The sequence below is a fragment of the Rhinolophus hipposideros genome, assembly GCF_964194185.1.
Source record: "Rhinolophus hipposideros genome assembly, chromosome: 2".
In the NCBI taxonomy this organism is placed as follows: domain Eukaryota; kingdom Metazoa; phylum Chordata; class Mammalia; order Chiroptera; family Rhinolophidae; genus Rhinolophus; species Rhinolophus hipposideros.
The window spans coordinates 25,449,728-25,467,631 of NC_138048.1; the positions used below are offsets into that span (position 1 = coordinate 25,449,728).

A 17,904-nucleotide genomic window follows, 5' to 3' on the forward strand; every position below is an offset into this window, starting at 1 on the left:
CCTTTTTTTGTGGTTGAATCTCCTAATATGTATCATTGGAATAATTCTGGAGACCCACAGGCTAAAATGTCCTCCCAGAATAATAACAATTCTGCTTGTGTTAGCACACTTGAACTCTTGGAATGGTGCCACTTTCTCATTACGGACTGCCTGCTTTTTTGTGGAGTTATATGACCTAACTAAACTTTTGGCTGAACCTTACAAATTGGATGCTTCACAACAAAACTGGTAAATATAGAGGAGTTTCACTCAAGGAAGAAAACAATCTCTGATATGACCTTACTAGGTGTTATGAACATTTCAATAAAAGAGTGATTTGACCTGGAGTTCTCTGCACTATGGGGGGCCTCCCAGAACCCTCTGAAATCACACATACAATTCTGAGTGCATGTGCATTTTTCTTGGGACCACATCCTAGCTCTCGTCAAATTCTGAAAGCATTTCATGGCCAAAAAGGTTAAACACCATGACACTGAGTTTCCATATTAGGAGAAACAACAACCAAGCTTTTATTACTTTTTCAATATGGGATATTTGTCGCTGACCTTTATATGCTTACTTGACTCACCATCTACACAACATTACAGGAAAATTTAGTTTGCAAGCTTTTTTAAAATCATATTCTTTAGTATAAGTGCCCAGAAGAAGTTAACTAGATTATGGATTTTCCTAATACTTTCATTAGAATTTGAGTAAAATGTATTTTTACTACGTTAGACCTTTAAATAATAAATAGGAGAACCTGGGTCCTTTTTAGAATGCTGGAAACCCGTAAATATGGAAGTATGGATGACCTCTGTCACTGAATCACTTGATTCTTCGGCATATTGGTGAGTCCTTTAATTTACTATTTTTACCATCTGAATCCCCTACTCACTGTATTTATAGCGTTTGTTGACTTCAGATTCCTCTTCTTTCAATGGAAATTGGCCAAGTTGTCATCTTCATAAACCTTACTTAGTCATATTGACTCACCTCCTAACTTCCTGCTGAGGGGCTTCCTTTTGTCTCCAGCGCATGCAGCATCACTCAGAGCAGCTGTAGTTCACAGTAAAGCTTTGCAGCTGGTTGGCTTCCTAGGTAATTTATGCACAAGGAGCCTGCAGGGGTCCCCATCTTTCCCTTCCCACCCCAACACACTCTATTTAAAGACAAAATGACAAAAACTTGTTGGTTGCTAGCACGGTGTCATCTAGACTCCCCAGGCCTCCTGACTGTGAGAGGGTAGAGCCAGGGATGCCTCTGGCTTCAGTCGCAGGTGTTCCCGATCATTCTGATGCACAGAAAAACTTGAGAGCTGATAGGGGAAAGTGTGGGCATTTAGTCGGGCCGTGGGTAGCTCACGTAATCTTTCTGAGCTGCTATGTCTCTACTTGTACGTACGGATTTTAATGCCTATGTTGTAATGCAAGCAAATTCCAAATAATGTGTTTAAAGCATCTCGTGCAGTATTTTACTAGTGTTATATAAATGCAATGGTGGGTAATGGGTAAATGGTTATTGATGATATGTTGTGTCCAGATGGAGATGAACTCGGAGATCCAGTTTTAAAGTGTCTCATATGAATTCAGGCTACATGGAGTTTTTGGTTGCAGAAAATAAGATTGTTTAGTGGGTAAGAATATGTGCCCAAGTGCTCATATTACTTTATATTATTTTTAATATTGCATACTTTCAGAACCAGTAGATGACTAATATTGTGCTTCCAATGCTTATGCATTTTTTTACATTGAGGTAATTTTGAGGAAAAAATTACTACTTTTAGTGTCTACTAAGTGTGTGAATAAAATATACAGAATGTTCAGCAACTAATTAGTTATATATCATATTCTTGTTGCTTAGTTTTGGGTGATGCTATGATTTTAAGATATAAAACTGAAAATTGTATGGGATACAGTGCTTTGAAAATTCCTTTGCTGAAGACTTCCTTTAAAAGCCGTATGTACAGATATAAATGCTAATAGAAAATTATTATTTTATAAATCCATCTGGATGTAATTATGGTAATGAGTATAATATATTACTTAATATTCTTAATTTTCATGATAAGCAATTTAGGAACAATTTTAAACAAGTGTTGGTAAGGTAATAGATAAAAAGATATAGCACAACTTTAGAAGGAACAGAAGAAATATGTCACCACCTGTTTAGCTGGGGAGTTTATCATCAGCTTTAAATTTATCTTTTTTTATAATGTTTCTTAGACAGTTGAAGCCGACATGTGAAATATCTTGTTTTTCAGTAATGCTTGATAACTGACACAGTAGAAGGCTTTCAATTTCCTTATATTGTATACATTAAAAATTATTTTATAGTGTTAGGAGGTATATGTATGTATATTTTTGTTCTCTCTTAGTCCCACTGTGCTTTCAGTTAATAATTTTGCCTCAGTTTGAGGAAACAGAAACTGTCACATAACAACTCTCTCATTTTCCCACTACCAAATTTGCTCAACTATCTGCTTTTATCCCTAAACCTTGCCTGCCTTCCTATATATGGAAGAATTATTTCTGCTTCTATCCAAGGTCAGCTTCTCCACTTGGACTCCAGATCCCACCCCTTTCTACTTTTTCGTGTTATCCCTTTTCTCTATCAAGGCTTTCTCTCTCTCTGGATCATTTCCGTCAGCAGACTGTGCTATTGTGTTTCTTAACTTTAAATATTACAGAATCCTTGGACTCTGCATTAACTCTCCAGCTTTTGACTCCTTTTTATCGTCCTCTATTCAGACTACTGGAAAGAATCATCTCTAGTGGCTATTGTAATTCTTCCTGTCACATCATTGCCCAGTGTACTCCACTTGGGCTTCCATCTCTACATACGATTCCTTGAAACTCTTCTTGTTGAAATCAACAAATCATCTCCATGTTGCCAAATCCACTGTCACTTGGCCGTTCTTATTCGACCTTAAATTGACAGTTTTCTCAGCTTTGTTCTTCTGAAACACTTCTTGTACATTGCAGCACGTTTTTTTGTTTTCCTCCTACGTCACTGATGGTTCCTTCTCAGCCTCCTTTGTTGACTCCTCTACTGCTTTAAGTCTAAATTTTGGAATGCTCCAGGCTCTGTTCTGGTCTTCCAGTGTTTCACTATATCTACATACTTTTCAGGTGACCTTTCTGTCTTTTCCCATCTCGGTAAATGGCAATATATCCCAATCAGTAGCCAGTAGTTTCTAGCTCGTAAATCTATCACAAGTTAGTCCCCTTTTTTTTTTTTTTCATCACCCCTCTTTAGTATATAGTAGTTAAGAGTTGGGTCTGGAATCTTACTGCCTGGATTCAAATCCTGATTCTTTATATACAGTTTCCGTGACCTGGGACAGGTTACTTAACCTTGCTGTATCTTAGTGTTCTTGGTAAATTTGTAAAATCATTAGAACAATGCTGGGACAAAGCAAGTACTTTATTAATTTGGATATTAGTACTGCTGCTACCACCTTCATGACCATCCTCGCCCAAGCCTCCATTATTTCCTACTGAGACTACTGCATTAACCTTTAATTGTTTTCTATACTTGTTTCCTTATCCTGTACTCAGCTGCTTCCAATCCATTCTAATCCACTTTCCATACGGGAGACAGAATGATTTTTCTCAAATATAAAGTATACATTAACCCCAGACCAAAAACAGTCTGAGGGCTTTGCATTGATGTTATTTGCAGTAAACTTCAGACTTACATGGCTTACAAAACCTTAACTCTACCCCTGCTGACCTTTCTTAACTTCATCTCTTACTTTATTGCTCTTATCACTATGATACAGCTATACTGGTCATTTTTCTTTGAATGGAGTAAATTATACCCTCTTCAGGATCTTCCTCCCATTTGTATCCTGTGCCTGGAATGTACCCTCCTGTGTCAGCATTCAGGTCTTTACTTAATATTACCTTTCAGAGAGGCCTTCACTGACCACCCAACCAAAGTAGCCACGCTGATGGTCTCTATCTCATCAGACCCTGATTTTTAAGTCTCTGCCAAGAACTTAACATGACCTAATATTTGTATTGGTTATCTGTTTTCTCCACTAGATGTGAGTTACAAATCTCTATGTTTTTGTGTGTTCAAACTATGTCCCTAGCCCATCGTTAGTTCAGTACCTGGCTTCATAACAGAGTGATGAAGAGACTTTCGAGAATACAATATTGCCTTTACTTTTGCTTTTTTTGCCAACCCTCCTGGTCTGCAATACTGTGACCTGAATGGACCCAAGTTCAGGAAAACAGTGCCTTAGTTTGCCTTCTTAAGTCTTAAACTAGATTCAGCTCCCAGTTACCAACCAGACTCTTCATCAAGTACATAGTTGAATTTTATCAGGATTTGTTGACCACTGACTTACCTGACCTGCATGCGCATAAAGGATTTGATATGGCTTCCGGTTTAATTTTGCTTGAATATAGCACCCTTTGAAGTCTTGTTTTATGCAATTCTTAACTATGAAAATACTTTCAAATGAGCCAAAAGTATTGTTTAAGTACTTGTCACTTATTGACATTCATCTTATAAAGGCATAAGAAATTACAAAATCACAATAGAGCTTGATACCTAATCAGAAATGTAGGATCATTCATCTCATTTTTAGTAGTTAACCTGTGAGCTTAAAGCTAAATATATTTTTTTAGTTTAGCAAATGAAGACTTGTTTTATGTCACTGGCTTCAGAAGTTTCTGTAATTCCAGCAGATAAGGGCTAACTGGTAAAATTATAACTTAATAGTGATAAAAGGTATGTGAATGGATCTGTGAAATGAAGAAAAACAAGATACTGAAATACAGGATACCTTTCATTCTAAAGCTGGAAAAATTTCCAAAATAGCGTCTTTATTTTGAGCCACAGCATGGACAACACCAACAACACAGGACCCTGCAAGGATTTCTTTTTTTGTATTTTACAGCTAGTCCAAATTTTTCCTTAGTAGTGTTAACATATTCTTTTGTACCATTCACTATCATTTCAATATTGTTGATGCTTTCTCCTTGTTCCTCTACTAAAAGAGATATCTGAACGAAAAGCACCCTTAAATCGTTGATTTGGTTCTCCAAATTAACAAGTTCCTTGTGCCTCTGTTCTATCTCTGAGAGTTGTGCTTTAGTAATACTGCTTTCTATAAGCAAGCTTTCATTAAAAACTTCCCATTTCCCTTGATGAAGCATATCATTCACTTCTTCTTCAGGCACTTCTTTTCCCGCAACTTCAAGCTGACGGAAAATGAATGTCTTGCACTTCTCTTGCTTTGCTGCTATTGTGTCATTGTACGCAAACATGGTTTGCTGGAAATGGTGAAACATCGCAGCATGCTGAGACTTCAGTATCCTGGTAACCACTGATGACGGACCATTTTCAGCCTCTGATTTTGTAATGTCTTTTCCTAAATTATCCAAACCTCTATTAATGTGTTCTGCTTGGGCTTTTATCTCCTTTGTAATGCTGGATTCTCTCTTAAGTAGACTAAACCTTCTCATTGAAGCCGCCAAACTCTTCTGTTGCTGCCCAAATTTTTGAACAGCATCCGTCAAATCATTAATGCTCTCCTGTAGTTTTTGGATCTCATGGAGGTGTCTCTCAGCTACCGGCTCTCTTTCATAAATAACGGCTTGCTGCAGAATCATTCCTTTTTCCTCTGCTTCTGTAGTTGACACATGCCTGTTTCTAGAGAGTTCGATTTCCTTTGTTCGTTGCTTTAGTTCTTGAAGTCGGTCTTTCATCTTCCCTTTCCTCCTAAGAAGCAAAAATGATTGTGTTGAACAAAGAAGAGTTTGGTATTTCCCCCCAAGAGCAGTTGGCTTCATATAGATATATTTATCTCCCAGGAAAAATCCTCTTAGTTTTCTGTAAAGATGTTACAAAAATTAGAAAAATCATTAAGATTTCCTCATAAAGATGGTGAAAATAGGGAAAGTAATGTACAATAATTTGTAAATCACTGTGCATAATGCAGGGCTACTTTGAGTCCCATTCGGTTGAGTGAAGTAGCTGAGAAAGCAGTGATACGTAGATAGACAGTTGCCCGCAAATACATATTTGTGTCATGATACTGCCGCCTAACAACAGAGTTGTCTTGGTATAGACAGATATATCTTAGAATGAAAGATTTGACTTGCCCATATCTTTAACTTTCACAATTAAAAGGGTACTCAGGGGGTATCCGGTTAGCTCAGTTGGTTAGAGCGTAGAGCTAGTGGCAGCATGGTTGCCAGTTCGGTTCCGGCATGGGTCACTGTGAGCTGCGCCCTCCTTTAAAACAAAAGAAAAGGTACTCCGAAAGTATCCCGTTACCAAATATACTGTTCCCAGTCAGTTGGGTCTATGTAATGTTAAAAACAAACTCATTTTGCTATATGATTGCTATTTGCAATGTGCAAAATTTAGTTAAAACCTGTATAGTGACAGGGCAGATTTCACATGAGAGCTTTAAGCAACAATGTTGAATTTATCTTAAAATGTCTGAGTCTTCCAGATTAACACATTATTTGATGTAGCTTTGTTTTCTTATCTATTGCATACACATGAAAACATATTCTTGATCTGATTATACCAATTTCTGATTCTTAACATTTCTCTGCCAAGACATTTTGATTGTACTAGAACAAAATTCATATTAAGTGATATTTTTTACAAACATGAGAATATATTTATATAAAATCATATTTTGGGAATGCTGATAATACTGACATTTTCACATCTTGTGTTGGTAGTTAGCCATAGAATCAAATCGATGTACATCATTTGTATGTAGTGATGTGTATATATATATAATGATATGCATCTAAATCTAAGATGAAATGGCTAAAAATCTTTGTTAATAAAATAATTTTTGACAGAGCATCTTGACTCTAGAAAGGTATTTAATGTTTTTCATGAAATTTTTGCAGCTAAGAAGAAGCTGTTAAGGGAGTTACGAGTAGCTCATTGACACATAATATCAGTATCGATAAAAGAAAAATGTCTCTAATGTTATATATGGGACCCAGTGTTTGATAACTTTATGCAACTATTCTTGTCACTGATTTGGATGTTGTCATAGAAGGCATGCTTATTAAATATGTTGGTGGCACAAAATTTGGAGAGGTCTTTATTTTGTTAAAGTACAGAGTTGGGATTCAAATACTAAAATAACATGGAACACTGTACAAAAGTAACAAAAATATGTTTTACCAGGGTAGATGTAAAATATTGTACCAAGTTGTTTAGAAAACACCTTCACATCCACAAAATGGAAGGCCGTTGCATTCATAGCCATGCTTATGAAAATTACGAGAGTTTCTAGTTAATCACAAGCTTTCTATCAGAATAGTCATGCTTTCATGAATAATAGTGTAATGTCTAGATTGAATAAGAAAGGTATTTGTTCCACGGACTCTATGCCAGTCAAAGCAAATGGGAAAGGGATTATGTTAAATTCTAAGCGTGCTATTTTGAGAATGAAAATTTATAAATTAGGAATTTCCAAACTTATGGAAAGGATGAGATTAGGAGACCATTAGTATATGGAGAATTATTGAAAAAAGTGGAAATATTTGTCCTGCAAAAGAGAAGATGTAGGGAATATCTACAACTGTTTTCTAAGATGTGTAGGTCTGGGTATGTGAAAGGAATTAGATTTACTTGGAATTAACTCCAAAGGGCAGTGGGTGGAAATTATAAGGAGAGAGGTTTAATTTAGTATAAAGAAGACTCTTCAAACAAGTAGAACTATCCCAAGATGGAATGAACTAGGTATTTCAGGAGGTAATAAGCTTGCTATCACTAGAGATGTTCTTGAATGATGACCCAGTGAAGGATATTGTAGAAAATGTCTGCATTGCATGAATGTTAAACCATTTGTTGTCTGCTGTTTCTCCCCGCCCACAAATAAGCTCCATAAGGGCAAGAATATTTATTCATTCTGGGATTACCAGCACTTTGATGAGTCTGATATTTATTCAAGTTCTGATACTGAACTCTTGATATCTCATGATTTCTTGAGCATTTAGTATGTGCCAGGAACTGTTCTAAGTGTGTTATACAAGTATGTTCTTTTAAGAACTCAGAATTAGTGTTATTATCTCTATTTTGTAATAATGATATTAAGACTTGATCTTATATAGCTAAGACATAGCTCATGATAGAGTTGGGATTCAAATCCAGGCAATCTAGTTAGAAGGACTCTGCAATAAAGCCTTTTTCAGTGGTGTCAGGTGCTCTGTAGCGATCACTCAGATGCGTTGTGAGAAGGGGCAATTAGGTAAGTGAAGTAGTTGGGAAAGAAGCCAGATCACAAGGAGTAAGACCATGAAATCTGTTTTTAATGGAAAAAGTTTTTATAAAGCTATTATCAGTTTATTCAGAAACATTTCCTGTGCACCTGTATTACTGAGCATTTTAAGTACTGACTGGAAACATTTCAGAGCAAGTTTTTGTTGCCTATAATGCTCTTATAGTTATCTGTTCTTTATTTTAAATATTTTAAAAAACCTTAATTTAAATAGCTTAAATTGTTTTATTTCACCATTGATTTGCTATATTAAAAGTTTTTTTAAAAAAGTCGCAGCCTGTGCTATTTATTCAAATAAGAGACTTCTAAGTTTGGGAGGGATTACATCACCTATCTCTCCCCACCATTTTATTTTCTGTATTCCACCTTACTTGCAAGGAATAATTTCTGTACTTTAGGAATAGAACTGACCAAAGCTGCTGGTTTACTAAGATCTGTGGGGAAAATAAGTTACAATATTAAGCCTAGAAAATTTATGAAGGGAAGTTTAGTTAAGGAGGAATATAAGCAGGCAATGTAGATAGCAAAGTAGATGAATATAAAAGAGTAGTTATTGATCAATATATTGGACATGTCTTCTAGGAGTGTATTTTCTTCTTGGAGTGTATTTACAAGTAAATTTTTACAAGTAAATACACTTCTAGGAGTGTATTTACAAGTAGTAAATAAGCAAAATAGAGGAAATATGTATAAGGGCATGTGAGCAAACTACCACTAAATCACTAAAAAGTGATTTTAATTGAGAAAGTTTTCGGTACTAGAGCAATCAAATAAATGTGTGGAAAGTTTGATATTCTTATTTTGTATATCCTTTTCCCTTTTTTAAAACTATAATAAACAAGTTAATTTATAAGTAAAAATAATTGTGCATATGAAGTTATTTATAATTACAGTTAATTGTAATTAACCTAATATAAGCCTTAATATAAAAATCCAGATTTTAAGAGATAAGTTGGAAAGATTTTTAGCTTTATAAAATAATTTAATTTTGAATTTTTTGTGAGTTTTAAATAACTCAGTTTATGACAAATTCTGCCTGATCACATTTTATCACTCAAGATATGCTTGATTGTGCCACAAGCATAATATTTATGTAATATCCAGTCATAAAAGCTTGGTGCATTAAAACAACAAAGATGTATTTCTTGGTCACACTTCATGTCCATGTTGGTTTGGCAAGGGTTCTGTTTCGGTCACTCAGAGACCTAAGCTCCACCTTTCTGAATGCAGTAAGTCTCCAAGGTCCTGGAAGTACTAGAGAGTCTCTCATAGACATTAAAATTCTGCAGCCCTGAAATGATGCAGTTTTGTGTTTGTTTTTTTTCCCCCTTACAACTCCACGGCCAACTGGAGGAGGGTGGCAGTAATACGTAGTCCTCCCTTGTTCCCCAAAGGAAAGGTGAACATGGTTTCTTCCACATCCATTGGATATTTTAATTTGATTCCAGAAAGAATCTTTAGAGGTTAACTAATCAATTTCCTCATTCTTATTGGGAAGTTGAGAATCAGAAAGGTTAAATGTCTTACTCAGAACTTGTTAGTAGTAGTACCGGTATAATAATGCAAGCTTCCTGGTTTCTAGACCAGTAATTTTTCCACTGTAAAATATATAAATTTCTTAGAACATATGTATTACATAAAGTTGTAATCATCTATATGCTCTTTTGCATTTATTATTTTATTACATATTTGATGATTATGCTGATGACATATTTAGAGACACCTGAAATCGTTGGGAAGTGATCGTAGCAACTTTTTCTCATGTGACAACTTTGTGAAAGCAGAATTACCACCCATGATTTGTTATATACCTCTGATAAAGACTCACCTTTTTTCCAGTGTAGAGGGAGGTGATGCTAGTCAGGTTAGCTTAATGATTTATCTTGAATAGCTCCCTACTGTTCTTTGTTTGGTTTAGTGTTATTTATCACTTCCTTACCTGTATGCTCTCCCTGGTATTACTATATTGATGCTGAAAATTCTTCAAAAACTGTTTAAGGTGTCATGTCACTTTTGATATCGCCATAAGCTTTTTCTTTTTTCAACTGGCTCTTTTTAACTGTTTTTTTTATTTTCCTCAAATTAATAATCTACACAATTTAAGAAGTCATATCATTTCAAGGCTTATGAAGATAACCAACCCCTGCCTGCCCCATCACACACCATTTTCAGTGTCCATTTCCCAAAGGGAGTCATTTTCAGTTCCTCAGATATATATGTTGCTTTTAAACTCTATATTTCTAGGTAATTTGCTTATGTAGTTATTTTTGCTTTTTTAGTTTTAAAAAATATATTGAATCTCTGCTATGAAAGATGTGGCTTTAACTTTTTCTTACACCATCATCCTTCCCTTAATTTTTACCTCTCAACATACATGTAGTTACATCATAATTTTTGGTTAATCAATATTCTGTGTTTATATTAGTATGACTACCCAAATATTATATATACCAGAGTCACGTAAGGTAATATGGTTATATTTCCTTCCTCAAATAAGTTTTTTCAGTGTTTCTAAGCCAGTTCAGTGGATAAAGCTAGGAAATATATACTTTTATTTTTTTTTAATATTTTTATTTTAAGAAAGCTTTTTTTTTAAAAGTGTTGTGTTTTTTTAAAGATTTTATTGGGGAAGGGGAACAGGACTTTATTGGGGAACAGTGTGTACTTCCAGGCCTTTTTTCCAAGTCAAGTTGTTGTCCTTTCAATCTTAGTTGTGGAGGGCGCAGCTCAGCTCCAGGTCCAAGTTGCTGTTGCTAGTTGCAGGAGGCAGAGCCCACCTTCCCTTGCGGGAGTCGAACCGAACCGGCAACCTTGTGGTTGAGAGGACGCATTCCAACCAACTGAGCCATCTGGGAGTTCAGCGGCAGCTCAGCTCAATGTGCCCTGTTCACTCTTAGTTGCAGAGGCCACTGCCCACCATCCCTTGTGGGACTCAAGGAATTGAACTGGCAACCTTGTGGTTGAGAGGATGCGCTCCAACCAACTGAGCCATCCGTGAGGCAGCTCAGCTCAAGGTGCCGTGTTCAATCTTGGTTGCAGGAGGTGGAACCCATCATCCCTTGTGGGACTTGAGGAGTTGAACCAGCAACCTTGTGGTTGAGAGCCCACTGGCCCATGTGGGAATCGAACTCAGCCTTCGGATTTAGGAGCATGGAGCTCTATCCACCTGAGCCACCGGGACGGCCCCTAAGAAAGCTTTTCATTGATGTATTTACACATATAGAGAAAGTACCCAAAACATAAGTGTATAATTTGATGATCTTTCACAAGTGAGCACACCCGTATAATTACCAAACATGAAGAATCATTTAACTTTTTAATTTTTCTTGAAATTATTAATTACCTAAGTTTTTTAGTTGCTTCATTTTATACATGTGCATCACTAATTCATTCTAAATTCTTAAACGTAACTGAAAATATCATCTTAATATATTTAAATATAATAGGTACTCTGTTTCTTCTATTTCATTTTATTTATCTTTTGAGGCTTCTTTCCTAGAACCTTTAGTGTGTGATCTGATTTACCAAATAGCTGTTGGGATTTTTTTTCTCCTTTCTTGTGTATTATCTTCTCCTGAGTCCTGGTGCCTCATATCTATTCCTGGTTTAGCTCCTTGATTTGGGGGCATACCATAGCTTCCTTTCAAAATATAAATGTGGTAAAAACGTTCATTTCTGAAAATGTGTCTATTCTATCCTTACATCTAAATGATGTATTTTCTGTGGATTTAATTCTTACTTTAACATTATTATATATTCCCTTAGAATTTTGAAAATTTTGCTGTATTTGCTTCTAACTGTCTTTGTTGTCCTTGAGAAAACTGCCATCTAATTCCTGATGTTTTGTGTAAGATTTTTTTTTTTAATTTTATTTCATGAAACTCTTGGTGTTTTCTGTTTATTCCTGGTGTTCTGAAATCTCACACTTATATACTTGGGGTAAGTCTTTTTGCATTATTTGCTAAACATTTAGTAGCTCTTTTCAATCTGAAAATTCATCTATTTAGGATTTTTTCGGCGGCGTGAGGGTAGAGGAGTCTAATTTTTTAAAGAACTTCATCTCCATTTTTTTTGAAATTCCCCTTATTGGGATGGTGACTTTCTTAATTACTCCCTAATTTTCCTAGTGTCTGAAAGATAAAGTGACTTGTCAGAGACCACACAACTAAAAAGTGGCAGAGCCTACATTCAGCTATAAATCTATCTGATGTAGAATTATTCATTTTTCTCTATTCCATAGTGATTAAAGGAGACTATCCTAGTGAAACAGACTACCAAAGAAGTTGATCTGTATCAAATATTGTATTATGTTATTATTATAAATACTATGTTTAAAAGAAAAAAATTCCTACAGGAAGTAATATAGCATATCAGATCTAAAATGATTATGTTGTTTGCAGCTATATTAGGATCTTTAATATAATCAGACCAAATTGAGCACTTTACAGTCGAGAAGAAAAAAAGGAATTAGTTCTGATCTCATAGACCCATGTCACAGAAAGTCTCTAAGAAATTTTGAATCCTATCCTTGGCACCATGTAAAGATTGGGATTCTTATATTTTCTTCCGCCTTAGCTCATAGTCATAGGCTGAGGTAAGATAAAGTGAGGTATACTTTATTCCTATTTATGTACAAAGATTTGTTTCCCATTCTTGTACTAACATGTTACTATGAATTCTTATAGCTACAAAGTATATATAACAGATAGGCTGTTGCACTATTTTATTTTAACTGATTTGCGTTCCTGATAATTTGGGAGAAGGAAAAGAGCAATAGTATTGGAGATTCAGATGAGAAATGGGAGGGATCAAAACAAAACTTTTATTTTTTTTTAATTCATGAGAATTAAGTCTTTTCTAATATTTGTGAGGTGTGATTAAACAATACGATGAATGTTTAAATAATAAAAAAAAATACAGTAAAAAACACGTTGCCATTAATCCCCCTCAAAATAATTCCCCTTGCTTCTGACACACTCATCCCATTGTTCTTGCCAATTCTGAAGCAGTTCTGGAAGTCCTCTTTCCTGGGTGTCTTTAGTTGTGCTGTCATGGCTGCCTTGATGTCCTGAATCAATTCAAAACGTTTACTTTTCATGGTCATTTTGACTTTGGGAAAGAGCCAGAAGTTGCACGGTGCCAGATCTGATGAATAAGGTAAATGAGGGCACACCGTAATGTTTTTATTGGACAGAAATTGCTGTACCAGAAGGAATGTGTGACATGGAGCCTTTTCATTGTGATCAATAAATACTGTGAATGCTGCTGCCGAGTGCCATCCAAGGGAAAGGAGGGATCTTCAATACCAGAAGCAGAGTATTGAATCGTAGTAAATGAATGACAAATTTCAACTTGTTCAGTGCCGTCAGTTGGGTGTGAGCTACGGTTGGAAAATATGTGTGTTAAAGTGTGTAGTAAATCATCCTCCATCATGACAAGGCTCCATGTCACACATTGCTTTTGGTATATGGCAATTTCTGTCAAAGAAAAACATTACGGTGTGTCTTCATCCACCTTATTTACCGGAGCTGGCACCTTGCGACTTCTGGCTCTTCCCCAAAGTCAGAATGATTTAGGACATCGAGGTAGCCATGACAGCACAACTAAAGACACTCATGAAAGAGGACTTCCAGAACTGCTTCAGAAAGTGGCAGGAATGATGGGATAAGAGTGTTTGAAGTAAGGGGGAGTATTTTAAGGGCGATTAATGACAATGTGTCCTGTACTGTAATATTTTTTTTTTATTTAAACATTCACCTTATGTTTTGATCACACTTCATATATAATGGTTAGAAACGCTTAATAAACTTTAAGTCTCACAGGTTTCGAGAACTGCAGTGTCTCCAAATTTCTCTTTGGTAGCATGACTTAGAACAAATCCTGAAACGATCCCCTCTAACAGTTTTTTGACTGGATAGGTTTTTTTTTTTTTTTAAATTATAAATAAATGATCAATTCTATCAAAAGCATCAAAAGCCTTTTTTTTTTTTTTCTGAAGCATCATAGTTTAATTTTCTTTTCTTTTAAGACATAGAATATTTCAAATTGATACTGTGGCACGGTAAACCTTTGCAAAATGCTTCTGGAAGGTGAATTTTACTGTCCCTGATTTTGGAAACTAAGATATTTGACTCTGACCCTTGTAAAGTTTGTCTTTTCCTGGGTTCCTGTCCGTGGAAGAACACTTTCCTGAAGGAGTACCATACTTTCCTATTTGAATAAAAGGTACTTTAAGGAATTTCAAAATACATTGATACATATTTTGCATTCATTAATCTTAATAAATTTACTAGAAATAAAAATGAATATTCTGAATCTTTTTTGTATGTTACTGATATTACAGGGGAAACAGAGTCAGATTTCCTTTCAGTGCTATATACATCATGGCATGCATGGTGTTTATATAACATCAACTGTAAATATTATACTGTGTCCATCTTGGTTTATGGATCCTATTCATTTATTTCTTTTGAATATTTAAAGTATGTTTATGTTAAAGATCATTTACATTATTAGGTTATTTCTGGATTCTGAGAAATAAATGTATGTGCTGGTTGTAGCCACCAGCTGTTTTGCTTGGTGGTGAGTAAGTGGATTTCATGAACTTTGAAAGTAGTTTATCTTCAATGGGAAATTATACAAGAATGCCTGCCGTGTCCTGTGTTGCGGATACATTCTTACCCCACCTTTGTGGTTGTCACTACTAGGGTCCCATGGAGTTTGCCCATTGTAGCCCAGGGAGTATAAACATGGGCCTGATTTTTCTGGAGTGATTTTTATTGTCTTAGTGGATACCTCACTCCTTGTTGTAATCCTGGTCAAGCCAACAGAGATGTTCCTGTCTCTGTGTACAGACTACGTTCAGTTTTTTTCTAGTTCACTTCTTCATCTAGGAAACTCAGTTTTAGTTCCCTATTATGCACAAACCCTAAACCCCAGCTTCTAGTGGCTCATGGAGTTGTTTTCATTCCTACTCTCTACTTGGGCTATGAGTGTGTTCTCTCTTCATTTCTGGCACTGGGAAATTTCCCTTTCTTTAAATGTATGATGTGTTTTTAGAATTTGTCTTTTTTCTTAAGATTATAGCAAACACTTCTTTCTGTATGTAAAACAGGGAGGAATTTCTCTTCTGTGCATCTTGACTGAAGGTCATAGGTGCTTATCTTTACAGAGTTAACATTATTCATAGTGTTCCCCAAATTCTTGTTCATCTCTGCAGAAATTGACTTAATATAGGTACTCAGGTGCAGTTACATGCTGTATATGAATTGCATTTTCTAGTAGTTGCATACTCATAACGTTATAACTCTTTCCAATTTATTTGCTTAATCATATATCTTCATAAATAGAATATTAGGCAAAGTGAGACATGTAAGCATATTAGAATTTAAAAGTTGTAAGAGACGAAGTTCATGAAGGCATAAGTTATTAAGTTCATAGTTGTTAAATCATTTAATTGCTTAGGCTAGATGAAATTGATGAGACTACCATTTTACATAATCTTTTCTGTGCCTTAAATTTATTTTCTTAATCTTGGAATAATTCTATTCAAATATGAATCATCTTTCAGCAAGTTTAATTTACTGCATTGCTATACAGTTTTGAATTCTACTGTCAATAACTGACTATATCTTTGAGGTTGAACATGATATTTGCAAACAAAAAGAACACTGATTTTTAAATATAGTAACTGACTTTGACAATTTGTTCTGGGAAATAGAAAAATAAACTTGTATGACTCAAATAAAGTTTCTCCACCCTATTACAAACGGGACATTCCCAGGAACAGAAACATGAATAAAAATCACCTATGCTCTGAGAAATACACCGTGATAAATACTTTATAGATTTAAAGTTTTTTTTTTTCAATTTTTTTAAGTTAGGTATATTCTTTCTATAGTTACATGCTGATTAAAATATTTCAAGAAATATAACCAGTTTTTATCCAACTTAAAATGGAGTATTCTTTTGCTTTTATGTGTGACGACAGCTTGCAACATTTCCCTAGTTCAAGGTGAAAGGAGCTGTTATTGGAATAGTCACCTCTTAACTAAGGAAAACAAACAAAAAAATACTGCAGGTTGCATATATTTTTTCTAAGTTTAAATTATCTGATTTTGTAATGCAGTCTTTCAGGACCTTTTTTTTTCTACGTTGTATTTAATTTAAATAAATTAATTGTGTACTGACTTGTTTAATGTAACAATAAGATCATTTTTTTTTCAATATTAAGACTGCTGTCATTTTGAACTCACACCTGATGAAAGTACACTGTACATACATAATTTTGTATTAAATTTACAACTGCATAGCCATGAAGATAATGAGTTATAGGTATTACATAGCTCACTTTCAAGTCCACCCTTAACTCTTTCAAGTCCACTCTTAAAACACTTATTGAAAGCTATTATTATTTCGATTTGAAATGGGTTATTTATTAAATTCTAACATGGTAACAATTATAAAATAACTTTGAAGAAATATTAGAAAATAAACATGTTTTGGTTAAGCCTCTATATATTGCTCAATTTTGAAAGTATCAGACCTACCTGTTTACTCATATGTTGCATTTAAATGATGCTGACTTAAATTTTTAAAACTATCAAGTCAAATATATTAAATTTTATAATTATGTACTTTTAATACACTAGCTAAAACATTGAAAAAGTGAGTACTTTGATATTTTACAGTAGTCCTTTTACAAGAAGATTATTTTCTTATTTTCTCAAATTAATTTTAAATGATTCTGGGAAACAACAGTGAAGAAATTAAGACTTCCTAGAAAATTATCTTAAGTTTTTAAAGGTTGTATGTGTCAAATTTGGGCATAAACTTCTTTTCAGAATTAAATATTAAAGTGTTCTTTAAAGCAAGCACGATATGACTAATTTATAGTCAGTCTATAAAAGAAAGAATTTTAAGTTGTTCTTTTCAAAGGATCTTTCTAGTATTTTCAAAACGAGAAGCTATTTTTTAAAGGACTTAAAAGAAAGTTAATATTTATTATAGTGTTCTAAACCCAAATCCCAGTCAGCTTATCAGTACTATAGATGAGCGGATCAGCTGCCTGTAGCCTGGTTCAAATCTGAGTAAAACAATTTTAATTTTCTGTTGAGCTATTTTTAAATATCCTGGATTTCAGGCTGTTGATGTCTCTCACATTAAAAATACAAAAAGGCATGTGGTTTATTTACCTTTGTCTTGTTCCTTTTGTTGCTTTTCCACCTGCGGTGTTGGAGTCCTGCCTTTGAGAGAAAAACTGAGTTTCATCTGTTAACGTTTTGATCAAATTGTTTAAGTCTCTTACACTTCGCAGGCAATTTCTGTAAGGTTTTCATGTAGTTAATGTAATTGAAAGCCAAATAATGAAGCCAAATAAGTTAGAGATAAAGTTGTCCTTTTGCTGTTAATATCAAATGAGAAGAACAAATTGCTTACTTCACACCTGGAGAATCCGGTTCTGCCTGTTAACTGCCCTTTCTTTAGATTAAAGGAAGCTCCTTTTCATTGGAGCTAGCTGGTAACAGGAAGTCCTTGTTAAACTGCCTACATAGAGTGTTTGGCACAGGCTCTGTAATTCTGATCCTGTATTATATATATAAAAGGAGGGTTTGTATTTAAATAGACATTCGTTTTCTTTAGGTATCAAAACT

At 34.7% G+C, this 17,904-nt stretch overlaps 2 protein-coding genes across 2 annotated transcripts in view; one reads left to right on the forward strand and one right to left on the reverse strand.

Annotated features, from left to right (window-relative positions):
- Positions 1-17,904, forward strand: part of ARL13B (ARF like GTPase 13B) — a 66,047-nt gene that overhangs the window by 24,897 nt on the left and 23,246 nt on the right. The window lies entirely within an intron of this gene.
- On the reverse strand, positions 4,145-17,707 carry STX19 (syntaxin 19). Its single transcript, XM_081075143.1, has 2 exons — positions 17,446-17,707; positions 4,145-5,715 (listed from the first exon to the last, which is right to left on the reverse strand). The coding sequence occupies exon 2, from the start codon at positions 5,700-5,702 to the stop codon at positions 4,818-4,820; it is 885 nt and encodes a 294-aa protein (XP_080931269.1). The 5' UTR covers positions 5,703-5,715; positions 17,446-17,707; the 3' UTR covers positions 4,145-4,817.